General features: G+C 39.8%; 1 protein-coding gene across 1 annotated transcript in view; it reads right to left on the reverse strand.

Annotated features, from left to right (window-relative positions):
* SLC25A26 (solute carrier family 25 member 26) overlaps positions 1 to 19820 on the reverse strand; it is a 301478-nt gene that overhangs the window by 123270 nt on the left and 158388 nt on the right. Inside the window, exons 10-12 of the mRNA XM_082344816.1 lie at positions 16572 to 19033; positions 4589 to 4745; positions 925 to 1034 (exon numbers count right to left, since the gene is read on the reverse strand). Coding sequence (XP_082200942.1) covers positions 925 to 1034; positions 4589 to 4745; positions 16572 to 16604 — 300 coding nt within the window. The 5' untranslated portion in view covers positions 16605 to 19033. The remainder of the gene's footprint in view (positions 1 to 924; positions 1035 to 4588; positions 4746 to 16571; positions 19034 to 19820) is intronic.

Genomic DNA, 19820 nt, shown 5'->3' on the forward strand with positions numbered 1-19820 from the left:
TATTCATTTTTCATTATAATTCTAGCAACATTTTGCTTTATATTTTGAGACTATGCTATTTAGTCCAGGTTCAGGTTTACTACATCTCCCAGGAGAATTGTTCCTCATATCATTATACAATGGGATATAAACAGTAATTGTGGGAGCTGGTTAAGCAATTTATGTAGAACTGTTGCTTCTGCATCTGGTGTTGGGACAGAAACTTAGAAGGCATGCAATCAGGAAGGAAACATGGATGTGAAATGGGGAAGAGCAAGGACAAACTGGAACTCGCATTCTCCCTCACCAATCTCAATGATGTGGGTGACCTACAGCATAAATTGGCACCCTTCACGACAGAGCCCACACAACTGACTCAAAATTTAGAGAAGATGAAGGAGAAGACCCAGTGAGAGTTGGAGGAGCTGGAGGCTTGACTGCTGCCTGAAGTCAACAGATCAGTGATGAGGTGTATGAACTGCAACAGTGCCTGACCTCGCACCAACCTTCTGAGCATGAACATGACCGCTGCTTTACTTCCACCTTACAAATCTTGAGCAATTTTCTCTTGTAGCCAGGCTAACCTGGAACCCTCCTGGAAAGGGAGTTCTAGGAAATAGAGTTCCAGCTCAATTATGCTGACCCAATATGAAGCCACCAAAATTTGCATGCATATTTTCCTCTACCTCTTTAATTTTATTCTTTCTGTATAATTATGTTTGAGGTGTGTCTCTTGTAAATAGCAGATAGCTGGATTTTTCTTTCATCCTATATAGACTGTCTTTCAACTATCATGTTTAATCCATTTACATTTATTGGGATATATGACTTTCATAATTTAAAAAACAATTGTCTTTTAAAAATGAAATGAAATAATACCTGTACTGAAGATATTTGCATACTTTGCATTTCTGAAGTATTTTATACACATAACTTATTACCTACCACTTCTCCAGCAGAGGCAGCCAACATATGCTTCACAGGCATCAAATATGAAGATGAATCAGTGTGCAAAAACCATTTCACATATTCATAGGTGATAAAAAATGCAGCAGCTGAAATTTAAAACAAACCAGTCTTTCACAAAGTTTAAATATATATGCAAACTGCTAAGAGATATGTTTCTTGAAAAAATATTACAACTCTAGTTATTAAATTATGAGATAACAGATGAAGATAATAAATATAAGTAATATAAATAAATAAGTATAAATAATAAATACAAATAAATTCTAAAAATATAAATATATTATTTATATAATATATACATTATATATGTACATATTTATATTATATATGTATATATTTATAGCTATAAATAAATATAAAGATAAAATAATAATATGTACTATTCCCCCACCCCCACCCCTTCACTCTTGCAGATTTGACTGAGCCCATGTTACATGCCTCACTTCGGACTTACAAACATGCAGATGACATGATCCCTGCCCTGAGGAAGCCTAACAGCTAACCTGGCATTTACCAATTTGTACTGATAAGTCACTTAACACTTTTTAGTTAAGTTTTTTACAAAAGGATATGAATTTCTGTGATCCAAAATATCTTTATATATGGTCATAAAATAATCAACTACAATGATTTCTAGACAGGTTAAAACTGCAAACACATATCTTAACTAAATAAAACATCTATTCCATAATGCTTTGTTGCTAGTTACTCAAAATAACCATGGCTACTTTTTACTACATCAACTCACTTTTATATCAAGGAAACAATCAACTACTGAATTAAAACTGGAAATCAAAATCTCTAAAAAGCTACCCCTATCACCATGAACTAATCTTAGCTGCACAGGAAGGCTTTAAGACTTGCCATGTATTGTTAATAAAAAGATGTTCATCACTCACATAAAAGGTGAGGCACAAAAGATAAATAAATGGCAAATTCATCTTTTGAAGGGCATTTGAACATGTCACAGTAAAGTCTGAAACACTCAGGAAAAGAGCTTGGTAGTGAAAATCAGTTCTCCACAGTTAAAGTCAACAAGCTTGTAAACACCCCTCAGTGGCTAACAAACAAACAGCAGGCCAAATGAGGAGGCACACTGTCCCAGGATGAGTAATGACCATGCAAGCAGTTGTATATAGTTAACGCAGGTCCCAATTCCCACTTGTGATTCTTATTTAGGCTGTTCCTACTTTGGCCTACTCACTAAATGGGCTAGAATATCTCCAGTCGCATTCGGCTCTAAGTTCTACCTGCTACACGTTCCACCCACCCACCCCCACCCCCACCCCCCAGGAGTGAAAACAAAACAAAAAACTATGGTTTTTCTACATTCCCTTCTAAACATGGAGTAAGGGTCTTGAATACAGGTCTTTTCCTCTCTTCTTTCGACCCTCAGTCCCTTCCATAACCCCTGCACAATACGTTCTCTAAAAAGTCTACAAGCCGCTGAATGTTACACTGGTGCACTGTACTCTGACTAGAACCTTAACCAATAGCAAAAATTGTTTAAAGTGCCACGTAAAAAGTTTCAATTCACCAAAAATTTGCAGAAAAACAGAAAGGCCATTTCTGAAACACTGGCACTTTGACCCAGCATCTCCCATTCAAAGATGTTCTGTGGATGGCAAAAAAAGAAAAAGAAAAGCAGGGCAAGAAGAACACCACTTTCTCAAACATACAGAAATTCAAAACTACATTCTGTATGTAAACTCCTGCTGACAAGAATCTAAACCAGCCCTGTGAGCTTAATGGAGCACCATGTACCCTGCAGACCATCACTAATACTTCATCTACCAACAATTCCTATGTAATACGTAAGAGAAAAAATAGTATTTACAATGATGAGGGAGGCATCATAAGAATGGATGACCAAAAGACAGGGACTTAGTAACATATTTCTTTGCAATTCCCTAGTTCAGAGGTTCCCAAACTTGTCTGCATATTAAAATTACCTGGGGATTTTTTTTTTTAAACCTCCAAAGCCCAGGCCACACCTCAGGCCAACTAAATCCCTAATCTCTGGGAGTGGGACAGCAGTAATTTCTTTAAAAAAAAAAAAAAAAAAATCTCTTCAGGTCATCAGGTGATTGCAATGCAGACAAATTTAGGAACCAAGGCCCATCTCCCACATATAGAGCTATACTTGGCATGGAGTGGGTCCTCAGTAGTGACTTGCTATGATCAATTACTGAAAATTAAGACATAAAATAATTCAAGGATAACCTCAAAACAGTTGGCTGCTCTAAGGATGGCTCGGGGAGATAAACTAAAGGACCAAAAAGATTTGCTCTACAAATCTTTATGTGAATGTTATGCTCACAGATGGATACAGATGGACATCTTAACATCAAGTTAACAAGAAAGAATTTCTAATGAAATATACTGAGAAAAAAGAAATCAAACCCCAGAATTTAAGAATCTTCTGGGGCTTCCCTGGTGGCGCAGTGGTTAAGAATCCGCCTGCCAAGGCAGGGGACAAGGGTTCGAGCCCTGGTCCGGGAAGATCCCACATGCCGCGGAGCAACTCAGTCCGAGAGCCACAGCTACTGAGCCTGCGCTCTAGAGCCCACAAGCCACAACTATTGAAGCCCGCGCACCTAGAGCCTGTGCTCTGCAACAACAGAAGCCACCGCGATGAGAAGCCCTCGTACCTCAACGAAGAGTAGCCCCCGCTCGCCGCAACTAGAGAAAGCCCCCGTGCAGCAACGAAGACCCAACACAGCCAAAAATAAATAAATAAAATAAACTTTTAAAAAAAAAAAAAAAAAAAAAAAAAAAAAAAAAAAAAAAAGAATCTTCTGGAGCAGGGGTTTTGTGAGTCAGAGTGTGAGTGTGTGTGTGTGTGTGCGCGTGTGTGCGCGCGCGCGTGTGTGTGTGTGTGTGTGTGTTTGATGGTGGTGGTTTTCTGTTTGCTTAGTCTGCTTTTGAGTGCCAATCAACGCAGCAGTAAACAATTATTAAAATAAGTATCTGAAAAGAGGTGGATTAAATGAAACAGATTATACTGATTATAGAATAAAAGGGTCATAAATCACACAACTTCAAAACCAAAACAAAAGCAAGACAATGGAAAGAGGTTAGTGGGAATGGGTTGCATCATCTGAGAGCAATTTAGTTAAGACAAAGATTTAATGCCTCTTAGGTTCATCTGCTCCACCAGAATCTCCAAGCCAGTGTTTATTAAACTCAGCTTCATATCTGAATCACCTGGGAAGCTACAAGAACTTCTGATACCCAGGCAAAGACCAGACCAATTAAACTTCTCATGGAGACACAGGCATAAGTATTTTGTAAAGCTTCCCAAGAGATTCCAACATGCAGGCAAGGTTGAGAACTGCTGTAAGACATCACAATCAATGTTACAGGAACACTTTAAGGATTCTAACAAGGAGTTTTAACAACAACAAAAACCACTCATTTAAAGATTGCTCATTTTTTTATGACAAATACAGTAGAATGGAATCTATAGTACCAGCTGAGTCAAAAATAATGGATTAATGAATAGAAAATAAATTCAGGAGATCAATTACATCAATCATATAAGGAATTCTATATAGGGTTGGACCACATACCATTCTGAAAATAAATCCCATTATCTTGGCTTTATATAAAGCAGTGATAATACCAATATAATTTTTACCATTAGGAAAGGATCCAATAGCAGCAGAAGGAACGCCAGCATATATTCCACGAAAACCACCAGCCTTATTAAATCCTTGGGGGCTCTGCAGCCTGGTTTTAATGGTATCCAGAGGAAATAATATCAAGTCAACACAGACACCTGCTACCCCACCAGCCTTTAAAAAAAAAAGGAAGAAAAAGAAAAAAAAGGTTACAATAAAATAAACTGCCATTTTGGGGATGGGGTAGTTTTTAAAGCATATTTCTTTAAGTATGGTTTTAAAGTATACCACAGACTACTTTGGTACAGTCAAAACACCTCTTACCTAAATCTACAGACTGTCCTGGGAAAATAACCATTATTGTGATATATTTTCAAATTGTAAATTTTATATTACATATTCTGTTTTAAACAAATGTTTAATGATTTCTAATAATTTTAAAATAAATTTCAAGTTCATTTTTAATGATTTCATAGGGTTCAAAAAAGTAAACAAACAAACCTCAGAAAGGTAAAGAGTTCAAAGTCTCCTTCCCTGTCCCTAAAAACCCAGGTAACCACTTTTGGTTTCTTACTGTATCCTTCCCAAGTTACTTTAGGCATATATAAGCAAATATGAATATGTATTTTATTTTACCTTTTTTTTTTTAAGTAAAAGGTGGTATGCTGCACCTTGTTTTTTTCATTTGACAATTTATCTCAGTGATCTTTCCAAATTACACCAAATGTTATATTTTTTGCCTTTTTAACTAATGAGTAGTGAATCTGCATTAAGAAAAAAATTGTTTTGAGAGTTACATTCTAAATGGTAATGCTCCTTGTGAATCTAGATCCATATTTTAAGAATCACACATGTAAGGATTCCTATGGTATCCTCTCTACTTTGTGTATATTTGAAAATTCCTTGATACTTTTTAATTTAAGTGAATAAATGAAGGGAAAAAAAAGAACTAAATTCCTAGAGGACATTAAAACCTGACCCAAACTAGTCATCTCCCAAGAGATACCATGTTGCTTTGGGGAAGATGCACTTTAAAAACTGATTAAAAACTAAGTTTTCACCTCGTGATTACAGTAAAGCATATGTAGAATATTTTAAAAACTGGTTACAGCTTAGTCAAAGGAAAAAGAGACTCAGAAAAATATGAACTCAGAGACTGTCAAAGAAAGGTCAGCACACAAGGTCTAAAGGCATCATTTCAAGATATGAATCAACACCATTTTAGAGTAAGCAGACAGAAGAACTACGAAGAGGCAACTCTCAACACGGTTCCTAATAGTGTTTTAAGCTGAATTGCTAACTTTTCCTATCTTTTGGATTTTGAACCATGTGAATATATTACCTATTCAAAAAGTAAAAGTAGACATTAAAAACTATATATTCCATGACACAGAAAAAGAAGAATCAGTACTATTTAAACATACAGGCAGAGTTCAAAATGATCCGCCGTTTCCATCCTTTGGGTTTACAGGATGCTCAAGTGGTACAAAGGTTAGTACCTAGCAAACACTTTCTGCTCTACTTGCCACTCACCATAAAACCACTTCAAGACTTCATTGGAAAAATGAAATTACCCTGATGAGAAATGCAATAATGTCTATTTTTCAATTAGTTAGCATAGGTAATTATTAAAAATTAGTGTACACTAGAAAAGTACATTGCCATAGGGACTTCCCTGGTGGCGTAGTGGTTAAGACTCTGCCTGCCACTGCAGGGGACACGGGTTCGAGCCCTGGTCTGGGAAGATCCCACATGCCGCGGAGCAACTAAGCCCGTGTGCCACAACTACTGAGCCTGCGCTCTAGAGCCCGTGAGCTACAACTACTGAAGCCTGTGTGCCACAACTACTGAGCCTGAGCTCTAGAGCCCACGAGCCACAACTACTGAAGCCCATGCACCTAGAGCCTGTGCTCCACAACAAGAGAAGCCACCGCAGTGAGAGGCCCACACACTGCAACGAAGAGTAGCCCCCGCTCGCCGCAACTAGAGAAAAGCCCGCACGCAGCAATGAAGAACCAACGCAGCCAAAAATAAATAAAATTTTAAAAAAAAGAAAAAGAGAAAGAAAAGTACATTACCATATACATTAATACTATATGATCAGCCTGAAAGGCATGACAGAACCCCAAAGACCATGCAGGATACTCTGTGAATGACCTAAAAAGTTGTCACCGGGCTTCCCTGGTGGCGCAGTGGTTAGGAATCCGCCTGCCAATGCAGGGGACGCGGGTTCGAGCCCTGGTCCGGGAAGATCCCACATGCCGCGGAGCAGCTGGGCCCGTGCGCCACAACTGCTGAGCCTGTGCCCTAGAGCCTTCGAGCCACAGCTGCCGAAGCCCGTGCGCCTAGAGCCCGTGCTCCGCAACAACAGAGGCCACCGCAATGAGAAGCCCGTGCACAGCAACGAAGACCCAGCGCAGCCATAAATAAATAAATAAATAAATAAAACAGAAAGAAATTGAAATGGTACAGATGGCCCAAGGTTTTAAAAAAAAAAAAAAAAAAGTTGTCACCAAAAGAACACAGAGATGGGCCAGGAGAGCACCACAAGTGGGAGTAAAAGAATGACAATGTGGGATTTCCTTCCGGATATAAAGGTGGCCTTTTCTAAGTCAAAGGAAAAAGGTCACAAGTAACGTAGCAAAGTTAAAAAGAAAAAAAAAGCCAACTTTTTCAACATTCTTCTCACTTATTCTTTAAGGATTTTATAAAATTCAGTACATAACAAAATATTTTGCCTGCCTCTTCATTTTCTCAAAACACAAGAACTAAAATCTTGGTGAGAATGACTGATATGACTGGTTTCTTTAAAAATAGCTGCACTTCATTCTAATTTTCTCTTTAATCTTAGGAGTGGGTTCAGAGAGATGTTTGCTATCTACTGCTAAATTTTAATCAATAAGCGAATTACTCTTTTAATCTATTTGGCTCCTTTGCATGCATTGATTCTCCAGCCCTTCTTTCATCAGAATTCTTATCGTCTGAGAATAAAATGACCAGATTGAATCTATTTATCTAGTAAATCATGAATCAAGTTACTAATTGCTTCTGTGGATTTCAAACTTCTATAACTCAAATGTCACTTAAATTCATGAGACTGAAAAAAATGCTAACAGAAGATTAAGAATTACCTATGTATTTAGACACATAGCAACATATCTAAGATTTAAACAAAAACTTTAAGGAATGCTTATAATTTTTCATCAAGCCAGCATCAACTGAATTATAAGGAACTCTACCGATTTCTTTTTTTCTTTAGCCTGAGAATTTTATTTATGATCACTATCAAAAATGTTATCAGGCGGGACTTCCCTGGCAGTCCAGCAGTTAAGACTCCGCTTCCACTGCAGGGGGCATGGGTTCGATCTCTGGTTGAGGAACTAAGATCTTGCATGCCACGCAGTGTGGCCAAAATATTTTTAAAAATTAAAAAAATGTTTAAAAAAAGGTTATCAGGCAAAGGGTTAGTTTCAAGATTTATGGTAGCTTACACTGAAAATCCTAAGTACTAGACAAAATCCAAAGAAAGAGAACATAACCCAGATAACCAGCAAGCCTTACCATAGCATAACAATTTATTGAGATCTTGATATCATATAGATAAAGTACACAGCACCACCTTAATTTAAAAATGGAAAAAGTGCTGGCGGGCTGTAGAGAGAAAGTGTATAATTAGTGAAATTAGACCCTTTGAAATTCCTCTGGGAGTTGAAAAAAGTCAAGATTACATGAAGCTGGCAAAACAGAAAAAAACAAAGCAAAAACAAAAAAACTCACTGCTGCTCAACTACAGGACAAAATCAAACCATCCATCTAATTTAACTAAGCAAAATCATCACAGGCCCCTGGCCTAGACCACAACTAAAAAGAACCAGGCAAAACATTAACATGGCTTCTCGGGGAAACATCCCTCCCTGACGTTCTCAGTTTCCTCCACCTCATTGCAGAGCTGTGGCTTCCGCTTCCTGTGATACTTGCCTTCTTCCCCCTCCACCATCCATTCTCCCCGCAGCGCTCCTTGGCCCTCTACACTAATGTTGTCTGTGTAAAATACAAATTTCAATTTCATCTTGACACTCTTCAAAGTTTCCAAAAGCCCTTAGGATGAAGAACAAAATCACAGTGCAGCCTACAAGGCTCTAGAAGTTCTGGCCCTCATCTACCTCTCCACCCTTAACTCCATAATTAGCCCCTTGCTGGGTACCTTCTTACCACCTTGATCTCTCTTTTCCTCCAAGTCATCTGATTTTCCTCATTTCTAGGACTGTGTCCCTGATCCCCCAGTCTAGGTTTAGACCCTCATGTTTCCACACACTGATCAGAATTCTAATTCTATAGTTGAGCATCTGACCATTTCTTCAAAGACTGTATGTTCCACGAAACTATAAGATCCATACCTGTTTTGTTCACCAGTATGTTCCCAGCACCCAGTACACAGTAGGCACTCAATAACTATTTGAAGAACACATGAATTAATGACTATAACAAAAGGTTACTAACCATATCTTAGAAGGTACTACAAAGCAACCTAAAAAAGGTACATCAAATTTTTTAAAAATTGCAAAACACAGGACCAAGCAATTCCCAAAAGAAAAATATAAACAGCCAACAAAATTATGAAAATATGCTTCCCCATCATCAGTGATCAAATAAAAACAAAATTTTAAATTTCCCAATTACATTATAAAAGATTATAAATATGAAAATAGTTATGGGTATTAACATAAACAAATTATTATAATCTATTGAAGGACAAATTTGGCAATTTGGCAAAGTACTGTAAAATACTTGATCCAGTTATTTTATTTTTAAACATTTCTTCCACATAAGTTCATAAATATACAAGAATGTCTACTATAGAATTGTTTCTAACAGTAAAAAACTGGAAATAACCTAATAAGTTGTATTATATCAGAATAACGGATTGCTACACAGCCTTTAAAAGAATGAGATTGACCTGAACTTGCTGATACAGAAACATGTTATATTCTTAATTAATCAAATAAGCTACAGAACAATATATGCTGTATAATCCCACCTTTCAAAGAAATGTGTATTTATTTGTCTATGCATAATTACAAGTCTGGAACCATACACACCAAACTGCTAGAAGTTATTATCTCTGTGGAAAAACATTCGGGATGAGGAGTATTTTTATTATTATCTTGTTGATTTTTGTATTGTTCAAGTTTTGCTACTTGAGTACTACAAGTACCCAATGAGTACTACAAACATACAAAAGTAGAGCTACTCAAATTAATATTCCCTCACCAAAAAAAACCAAAAACAAAAAACAACAACCCGAATTCACTGGTCACATTTGGTATACAGTAGGCACTCAGTAAGGGGTAACTCAGAACCTCGACCCCTAGACCCTAAACTACCTGTTCAGCTTCATCTGGCACACTCTTGACCTTGAGCCTCGTCCACTCTGACTACTCTGTTTCCCAAAAACGTCCGGAAACTTAACAGTTCTGTGCTCCTGCTTAGGTTTTTCTCTCAGCCTGGAAGGCCCTTCCAATGCCTCTTGCCTCCTGTCTACTACAGCCAGCAGACCCCCTGCTCCCCCCAGCCATTACATACACACAAATACATACACACACACACACCCCTGCCAAAATCCATTTCATTGTTAAGACTGTGACCAAACGCCATATCCCTCCTGAAGCCTTTCCCAGTCTCCCAGTCAGCATTAAAGGCTACTTCCTTAACGCCCCCGGATAACTTTGTTTACACTTCACTTTCAGTACTAACCACCATGGCTGACACCAAGATCCTTCAGAGCAGAAGCCAGGTGAGTGACCTTGGCCCTCCTAAGTATATAACCCAGTGCCTGGGATGCAGCAGGGCTTCCACACTTGTTTGTTGGTCTGAATCACATGGAAATGTAAGATGATGAGAAAACACTTTACGGAAAGATTCAACATTCAGAAGAAAAACTTCAGCAAATCACTCTCTGGTTGTCCTGCGGCAGTTTGTCATAGCACCGGTGCTATGAAACCTGGTGTTACCTGCTGCTATACTTCTTGGCATTCCACAGCTCCACTGACAGCTTTGTGGTATATTCAGGGTGACTTTCCCAGAAATCCTCTGCCTTTCATCACCTCCTGACGGGAAAGACTGTGTAGGATCAGTGTTGTTTGGTAAGGCTATTCTCAGGAATACAATAATGGTTCTAGAATTTGACTTGAGTATTCTTCCATTTCTCCAGAAATTCTTTCAGATTAAATATTGCCTTAGACTACAGCTTTGGCATCAGACACGCAGACCTGGCTTCAATCTCAACTGGGTCTCCCTAGGAAAGCTATTAAACCTAGGTAAGCCCCCATTTCTTCATGCATGAAAGGGGAAAAATAATAGTACCTATACTTCACAGAGTTTTTGAGAACTGAGTGAGATTAAATGAGAATTAAATACAACTACATGAGCCTGTTACATGCTTAGCAAAATGCCTGCCTCAATTACCAATAAATATGAGTTATCATTTTTAGTGTTATGTTACTGTAAATATCCTTCCAAGTTTGCTGATGCCCTATTTCTGACAGGCCAATATTAAAACCCATGTGAAAGACGAAGGAGGACTTGACCAAAGACTGAAGATTGCATTCATATATTAAACTGAACAATAAATGTATATACAAAATCGATAAATTCAAGTCTTTCCTTACCAATAATGAATGAAAAGCTCTCCTCAAATTCTGCCCCCCTGGACAAGAATCACCCACGGATTCACACAATAGAAAAACCAAATCATGCGACGTGTGCAGGAACGATTCAGCGTCAAACTCAAAAAACTGAGAAACACTACTGTTCAAATTTCTTTATGATGCTTGGATGTGAATTTATGGGTTATTTTTTTTTTTAACCAGAATACAAAAAAAAAAAGAAGACAAAATTGTAACCATATGATTTCTGCTCTGAAAAAATTGCATAAGCACACATTAAAGTGCTCAGTAAATGGTTACTTTTTATCATCATGCACAATTACATGGTTAATTTTCGTTTTATTTTCTGTTAAATGTCTGCTCCCACTTGACTGCACACCCCTGAGGGCAGGGACCGTATCTTTGAGGCTCCTGCTCTTCCCAAGTACCAGAGCAAAGGCTCACACATATGTCTGGTTAAACAGGTAACAATACCTGATTCGTGGAGGTGGAAAAACTGTGGGTACAACTTTTATCTTCCCTCTATTTGGCATTTTGTTACTCAAATTCTGTGTGTACCGTTAAAATTTTAATATTTAAAACTTATATCTGAACACACAGCATTTGGTTTGGAAGTGGTACAAAAGCATATTAAGTCATTTACAGCTAAATTTCAGATTCTAAAACTTTCCCAGGACCCCCTCTTATACTGAAAGAAAAATGAGAAAGAAAAGGTAGCTCCATCTCCTCGTACTTGAAATACAGAAGAAATGCCTCCATCATGGCAGTGGTTCTCGATTGTGGTCCCAGACGATTGGTGGTCTCCAAGGGTGCTTTGCATGCTCCACTGATTGACCAAAATTGAGAATACACCTCTGTCTAGGTGACGGCCTACTCAACACAAAAATGAGCAAAAAAAGGAAGACCTGCCCACTCTGACCAAAATGACGAAAAGAAACAAGTCACACAAAGCAAGCTTGAGAATGTGCAGCATAATTCCCAATCCCTTAGAGATATGGAGATAATGCTTCATCATCAGATACTAACTTCCTTGACTCCAGAAAGCAGACTAAGAAGCTGCCTTCCAGAAAAGAAAGGTATGAGGCAAAAAACCCTGAAAACGTCCCTTCAACTTCATTCTTATCTTTTCTTGTTTTCTTACCCCACCTAAGAAGCCTTGGCAACATAATCCATGCCACTGCCCTCAAGTCCCTTTCTGCCAGTGGTTCTCAGCAGAAGGGCAGGTCCAGTGAGAAGACGCAAATATTATGAAGAAACTTTTTCAGAACCACCTCCCTAATGTAAGAAAAGAAAAAACAAAATATTAAAAAAAAACAAAAACAGTACAAGCAGTCCTTGCTTTGCACAGCACCGAAACGCATGCATCTCAGTTGCCACAAGGAACACAAGTCCTCAAACAGGACGGGTGAATTACAGTGACCACAGTGACATTTCACAAAAATGGATAATTGAAAGAGGGAACTGGCCAGCAAACATGAAAGCGGGGCAAATAAATGACAAGTGGTTAACAATGAAAGTGACATTCAAGTCAAATGTAAAAGGAGTTATAAAAGAATTAGCTGGCCGTGGGAATATCAACTCTGCTGTCGTTGGAGAGATTCTAGACATGCAGCCAGAGGAAAGTGAGTGAAGGCAAACTTATCACCATATACGGGGAAAGAGGCTGTGACGAAAAGGACAAAGATGTCCCAGAGCAAGCTGTGCCAGCAAAGATCTCCACATTAAAGGAACACTTGTTCTGTATTGCAAGTTATATGACTTAAAAATTACTTCTGATACTTTTTTTTTTTTACAAAGAAATACAATCTTAATGTTTTAAATTACACTGTACTAAATGTTAGTTTCTCTTTTTTTTTCCGCTTCCCTATACTTCTACAATCGACAGTAAGAGAGTTATTAACATTGACAAGAATTTTTAAAGGTCGTTAAATAATCATAAGTGTTTTCATCAATTATTAAGATCACTCCGCATGACGTCCACTCGCACATTCATCTTTACGGCCCCACATTACACGCAAAGGACTGCCTGCACTTCACACTGCAGAGCACCAACACGTGCCGAAGTTCCTTCACCTGTAACCCAGTTAAAAGTAACTGAGACAGGGATGCTTTTGGTTTCACTCAAGTAACAACCCAGATGAACTACAAGGTCGATGAAACAGCTAAGTACTGAAAAGGGAGAGAAGATGTCAGGCTGGAAGGAAAGACTGGTTTGGAGGTATGTTTGTTTGTTTGCTTGTTTTGCACTGAAAAGGTAGAAGAAAAAAGTAGGGCTACTATCGGAATTATTTCATTCCATCTTGGAGGATTTCAATACAGCTTTTTTTTTTTTTTTTTTAAGGAATGGAATAAAGCCAGCCCTCCATATCCTGGGGTTCCGCATCGTCAGATTCAACCAAATGCAGATTCAAAATATTTGCAAAAAGAATTCCAGAAAGTTCCAAAAAGCAAAACTTGAATTTGCTGCATGCAGGCAACTATGTTCATAATATTTATATTGTATTTACACAGTATTTACCTTGTATTAGGTACGATAAGTAATCTAGAAATGATTTAAAGTATACAGGAGGATGTGCACAGGTTACATGCAAATACTACACCATTTTATATAAGGGACTTGAGCACCTGTGGATTTTGGTATCCACAGGGGACCTGGAACCAATTCCCCTTGGCTACCAAGTTTTAATTAGGCATGAACCAGATGTGTACAGGTACAGTGTTGTATTTTTTCTTTCTTTTTTTTTAATCTCATAAGCATTTTCCATGTTACTATTATAGCACATGCTCTTCACAAGCACTGTTACCAATGGCCCCTAAATAGTCCATGAGATGCATCTATCACCATTCCTCTTTTATTTCATGTTTTCCTATTATCTTCACTGAGTTAAATGTTATGAACATCTTTAGGTCGCTAATACTTATTTCAAACTGCTCTCCTAAAAGCATGCACCAGTGAATGTACTCTTGGTGGTTTTTTTTCTGAATAGTCTGCTCTGTGTTCCAAATGAAAACTTAACATGCCAGAAGCTCTCTCCTTATTCAGCTCTACAGCCCTTCAATCCTGCTCTAGAAACTTGAGGAAGGAAACAGTTAAATATCTGCTCTATGTCAGGCTCTGTACTACATCTCACTTAATCCTTAGAAGCCGAGGCTCAAGACTTCTGCAAACATGTGAAGTTGCATTCATTCACCCAACAAGTGCTGAGTGCCTACGAAGTGTCAGGCATTGGCCACACAGTAGTAAACAAAACAGAACTCCCTCAGGAGTGCTTAGCCTGCCTCAAAGATGCTCCCAACCGTAAAAAAACAACAACAACAACAAAATAAAATGGCCACTCCATTTCCGGACTACTTCAATAATAAAAGCTTCTAATGGCTTTCGTTATGCTTCATATAAAATCCAGATTCCTTTCCACTGCCCACCAAGACTCCCCCCGGCAGGCTTTGTCTAGCTCTCCAACAGCACCCCCGACACACTACCCTCACCCACTAGGCCTCAGCCACCATCGTCACATCCTGAACTCTTTCCACCTGAGGATTTTCGCACGTGCTGCTCCCTCTGAACTTTCCCCTCTGCTCATCAAAATGACTTGCCCCTTATCTTTCAGGTCTTAGCTTAAACGTCAGCTCCTCAGGGCCTTCCTTGGGCACTCCATCTAAAGTAGGTTTTCCAATATTATTCTCTCTCTCTCCCACCTCAGTTCATTTCTTTCACAGTACTTATCATATAGCCTAGGTTTGTTTGCCATCAAATCTCCAAGGGCAATCACAGTACCAGTAGACAGAACACATGGCAGATAAACTGCATGCTAAATGAATTCGCCGGGAGTAAAATCTAACTTCCTTGAAACTTCTACCAGTCGATCCCAATTTTACCCTCTGTAACTACACTGAAAAAAGAAGTAAGCATGTGTACCCTTCTTTAATAAAATAAATAAATTTTAATACAATTTTTCTTTTGTTAACTCTGACACTCACCTGTTTTTAGCAACTGCTACTGTTGCTGACTTCAGAGATAGTCTCAAGGAGCAGTAAATGGAATCCCATGTTACACTGCTTGGAATCTAAGCTCCAACACTTCCACACATGAAATGTATCTCACTTGTGTGACTCTGGACAAATTATCTAACATACTATTCCTCAGTTCCCTCATTTGGAAAACTAGGATAAGACTTCAATTGTTTGTCAGGCTTAAATGAGATGATGTATGTAAAGAGCTTACCCTAGTTCCTGGCAGAGCAATGTTAATTGTCACAAGTACTACTGCTATCTCACCAGCTGGACAGGAAAACGTCTTCAAAGGGGTAACATATTTCTTTGCATCTCTAAAACCTAGCTTCTACAAATATCAACAAATCTAGATTTAAAACCATCATTCCACCAGTCTGGGTAAGATCCCCCTTCCACATCTTTCCATGCACTCTGAAACTAACCCTCATCATCATTTATGATAACAATCATTTCACCCTTCTGCCTCCACCACCTGACCCATGCGGCCAGGTCTATCTTGTTCACCATGTTATCTCCAACACCTGCAAAAACATTTGATAATTAAACGAAGAAAGTCCTCTGGGCCTCCGTTTCTCAGGAAAAGCTTTTGAAAAGTTATTTGTCTATTTTCTGCCTCTGCCCGCTCTCCTACAATGAAAACACAGGCAGCCAATCTGTCTTGTTCACTACTGTATCTAGTATCCCCTACTGAACATGTCCTAAGAAAGGTTTCAAAATATTTATTAAAGGATATGGGGGTGGGGGTTGATGTTAAGACACGTTGATTCTCGTTGTTTTCTAAGGAATTAAACACCACTGACGTACTGGCTCAACGCGCGGCTATTTTTGCTCATCAGTATATACCCAAAGCCTAGAAAAATGCTCGGAAGCAAAATAAGCAGATTAATTATATACAGGATGAATGAATGGATGCGTCATTTTCCGAGACTGAAAAAAGATACAGCAAAATGAAACCACAGTCTTGACCAGGAGGTCTGTGAGCGACTCCAGTTGTTTTATTACATATATTTCATTAATTGCCAAGCTCTCCAGAGTATGGTCACAGTATACAATTGAAACTTTTCTTTTTCCGTTAGGTAAACCGCGGTGCGGAAGACTAAGGGTCAAGTGCCACCCCTATCCCACCCCCGTCTCTTTCTGGCATACAGGTAGGAAACTCAGGACCTTGACACGAGGCCCGGCGCGGCCCAGGAGCCCCGTGCTTCCTCCCAGACCTGATGACCGGTGACCCGGGGATGATTCAGCGCGCAAAACCGGAAGGAGGTGCTAGGACAGGGAAGCCTCCGGCACGCCTAGCGCCCCCACCCTACCGCCCGGTACTCACCACCAGCGAGGCTGTGAACCCAGGCCGGTCCATGGCCGCACAGACTCAGTCAAGGTTATAATTCAAAGCTGAGCCGGCTCAGGTCGTGGGCCCCGGCACTGGGCGCCGCCATCTTGGAGGCGGGTCATGTAACGCCGGCACTTCCGTGGCCACGTGAGGTTGAACCACAACAATTACACGTGCAACCGGGGAAGCTGGGCCAGGAGGAGGGCGAGGAAGGAGGGGCGGGGCCTGGAAAGTGTGGTCGAGTCAAGGCTCGCGACTCTTCTCTGCCTCCGTTTCCTACAGCTTCTGAGTGGGCCAGGTGGAGGAACTCTCGCGAGCAAACGAGCCTCGACTGGGAACTAGGCGTAGCGAGCCCGGTGATGAGGAAAGGGTGAAGCCCAACCTTAAACACAAAAGAGGCGTGGCTATATGGAAGGCGGGGCCATGGAGAGGCAGGACTAGCTTCAGCGGGCGAGACCTGTGGCTTCCAATGAGTTATTTGCTTTTATCTGTTGGTTTCACCTGTAGAAATTTTGTCTGAGTTTCCATAAAACAGACTCATTATCAGAAAAGTATTAAATATAGAAAAACATTTCAAAAATTTCCTTACTCGAGCTAAAAATTAATGTCCTCTACTTCTTACCAGCAGTTTTTGCACTTAATATAATTCATTTGTTCGGTTATTTACTTGCTCATCCTGTTAGCTGTAGTATCAGTTGCACACTTCAAAGACCACTTTAAGTACTTAAAGTTTCTCGCAGTGGACTTGCCTTTACATTTTTCAAACAAATACCTTCTAAGTTTCCTTCTATTAAGAGCCAACTGCATCTCAGATGTGGTGCTCTAATACAGCCACTTTGTAAGGTAAGCACCATTAGCATCCTCATTTTACAGAGAACCCTGATGCTCCAAGAGGTTCACTAACCAACCCAAAGCTACAGAGAGTATAGCAGACCCAGGCTTGAAATTTTACTTAGTGACCTCATCATATTTCCTCAAAACCTTTGCAACAGCCTTAGGTTCTTTGCCTTTCTTCAATCTGTCTTTCATACCACTTCTACAGTCAATATTCTCTTCTAGTTGAGATGTTCTAGAAATGATTAGCAGAATGCCTTCAGGGTTTCAAATTCGGAACCCCCAGATATCTGGGAGTGGCTTACCTGAGTGGTTCTGTTACCGGCCAGGGTTCTTGGACTCCCTAATCAATAGAAATTGAAAAAACACCAGACGAGAAATTCAGGCAAGGCTTTACTGGGACTCGTACTGTAGCAGGACGGCGCGAAAACAAGTAACAGGTGGCCCTGCTTGCTCCGTGAGGGGAGGGCAAGCTGGTCCCTTATATGGGGTGAGGGTAGGGGCAGGTCTGGGGGTCAGGCTGCAGGGGTGGCTTGGGTGGTGTGCCCATCCCCTTGGTGGTGCTGTGTGCAAGGATCATGTGCGCTACCATGCTTTTGCTCCCAACTCCTCAGATGTGGAAGTTAGGTTTTGGGGCTTTTTGTATCTTGTTCATAATTTGCCCCAAATGTGCATGCACACAGTTATTTTTAGTCCCTTGGAGTTTCTTTGTATTTGTTGCTTGAGGAGATGTTTGTCCAGGTGCAAGCATTGCTGCAAAGGGTCCCAGGTCCCACGTCCCAGCCTGTAACCTAGCAGGACACTATAAGGCCTTCCTGGAACAGATGCCCACCCATGTCCTCCGCCTGCCTTTTGTCTGTAGAAAAACTTTAGTCAAAGAATAAATTTAATCAGAGAAGTGAGAAAATGCAGAAAGAAAGGAACACAGTCAAGCAAGACAAAATAATAATACTTTGGCCATTAAACAAAGTCAAGGACCTTTAGTTCTTCCCCAAGGTCTATAGATAATATTCGGAACCATGTCCTTTGAGCTGTTCTGCAGATACTGAAACCGCCACCAGGTGGAAGAAGTTAACCGTATGCTGCCCACAAGCACGTAGACCCCAGACCGGTTGGAACCAGAAGGTTGATGATGCTGACTCCCAATTACCTCACCACCAACCAATCAGAAGAATGTCCACGAGCTGATCACGCCCTGCTCCCCGAACACTGTTAAAGACTCCTCACTACCCCCGTGTCCCAGGGTGGGACATACAGTCTTGAGGGCATTAGCCTGTTGTGGTCCCCTTTGCCCGGCAAAGCAATAACGCGGTTTCTTTCTACTTCACCCAAAACTCTGTCTCCAAGATTTAATTCGGCACCGGTGTACAGAGGCTAATTTCGGCAACAAGCCTGTCTCAGTTCAGGCTCTGGGTCTCTCTGATAAGGTTGCAGTCAAGGCATTGGCTAGGGCTATATCTGAAGAGTTGGTTGGGACTGGAGGATCCACCTCCAAAATGGCCTATTTCCATACCTGCCAAATTAGTGCTAGCTGTTGGCAGTTGGCCTCAGTTCCTCACCACATAGACTTCTCCATAGGATTGCTTGAGTGTCCTCAGCTGGTTTTCCCCAGAGTGAGTGATCTAAGAGAGCAAGACAGAAATGTTATGTTCTCTTCTATCGTTCAGAGGTAAAAGCTTCATCAGGTATTTCATGATGCCACTGGAAACCCTTTAGGAAATACAGATGAACAAACATGACCTGGGGCCTTCCTTTCATGAAATGCTTACAGAAAGATCCATTACCACTTGTGCATGCCTTTTAAATGGAACATTACAATGCAATGTCATTGTCACCACATTGCAGGCAGAGTATATCCTCAGATCTTCTAATTAAAAAAACTACCAAATGAGATAAGTACTGGTTTGCACTAAACATGTGAAATTATAATATTGTCTTCCTCAATTAAATCTACCACTGTAAGCCAAGTTCACTTTAGTTCCGAAATATTCGTAGTATTTACAAAAATTATCAGGAGGTCAAAAACAATACATCAAAAAAAACAAATTAGGTCCAGCTTAGGGGAAATAAAGGACATAATCTTTAGCCAGAACTAGACCCAAGCTCCAAGTTCCTGTTACTGGTCTTTATTGAAAAATAAAGTAATAGAATCATTTGCAATAAAAATATTTATGTATCTTAACCCATATGCATATTTTAACCCATATGCAAAAATATATATAACGGAAAGGAACCCTTTAAGTAATAAAATCAAGGTTATACTTTCCATGTGGATTTGTGTTCCCATTTTGAATCAGTGAGAAAAAAAAAAAAGACTGTCCTTTCAATAAATGGCTTTGGGACAGTTAGATAACCATTTAGAAGAAAATTATGTTTCATCCCTGTCTCACACTTTACCTCCAAAAACAG

The sequence above is a fragment of the Balaenoptera borealis genome, assembly GCF_965194805.1.
Source record: "Balaenoptera borealis genome assembly, chromosome: 12".
In the NCBI taxonomy this organism is placed as follows: domain Eukaryota; kingdom Metazoa; phylum Chordata; class Mammalia; order Artiodactyla; family Balaenopteridae; genus Balaenoptera; species Balaenoptera borealis.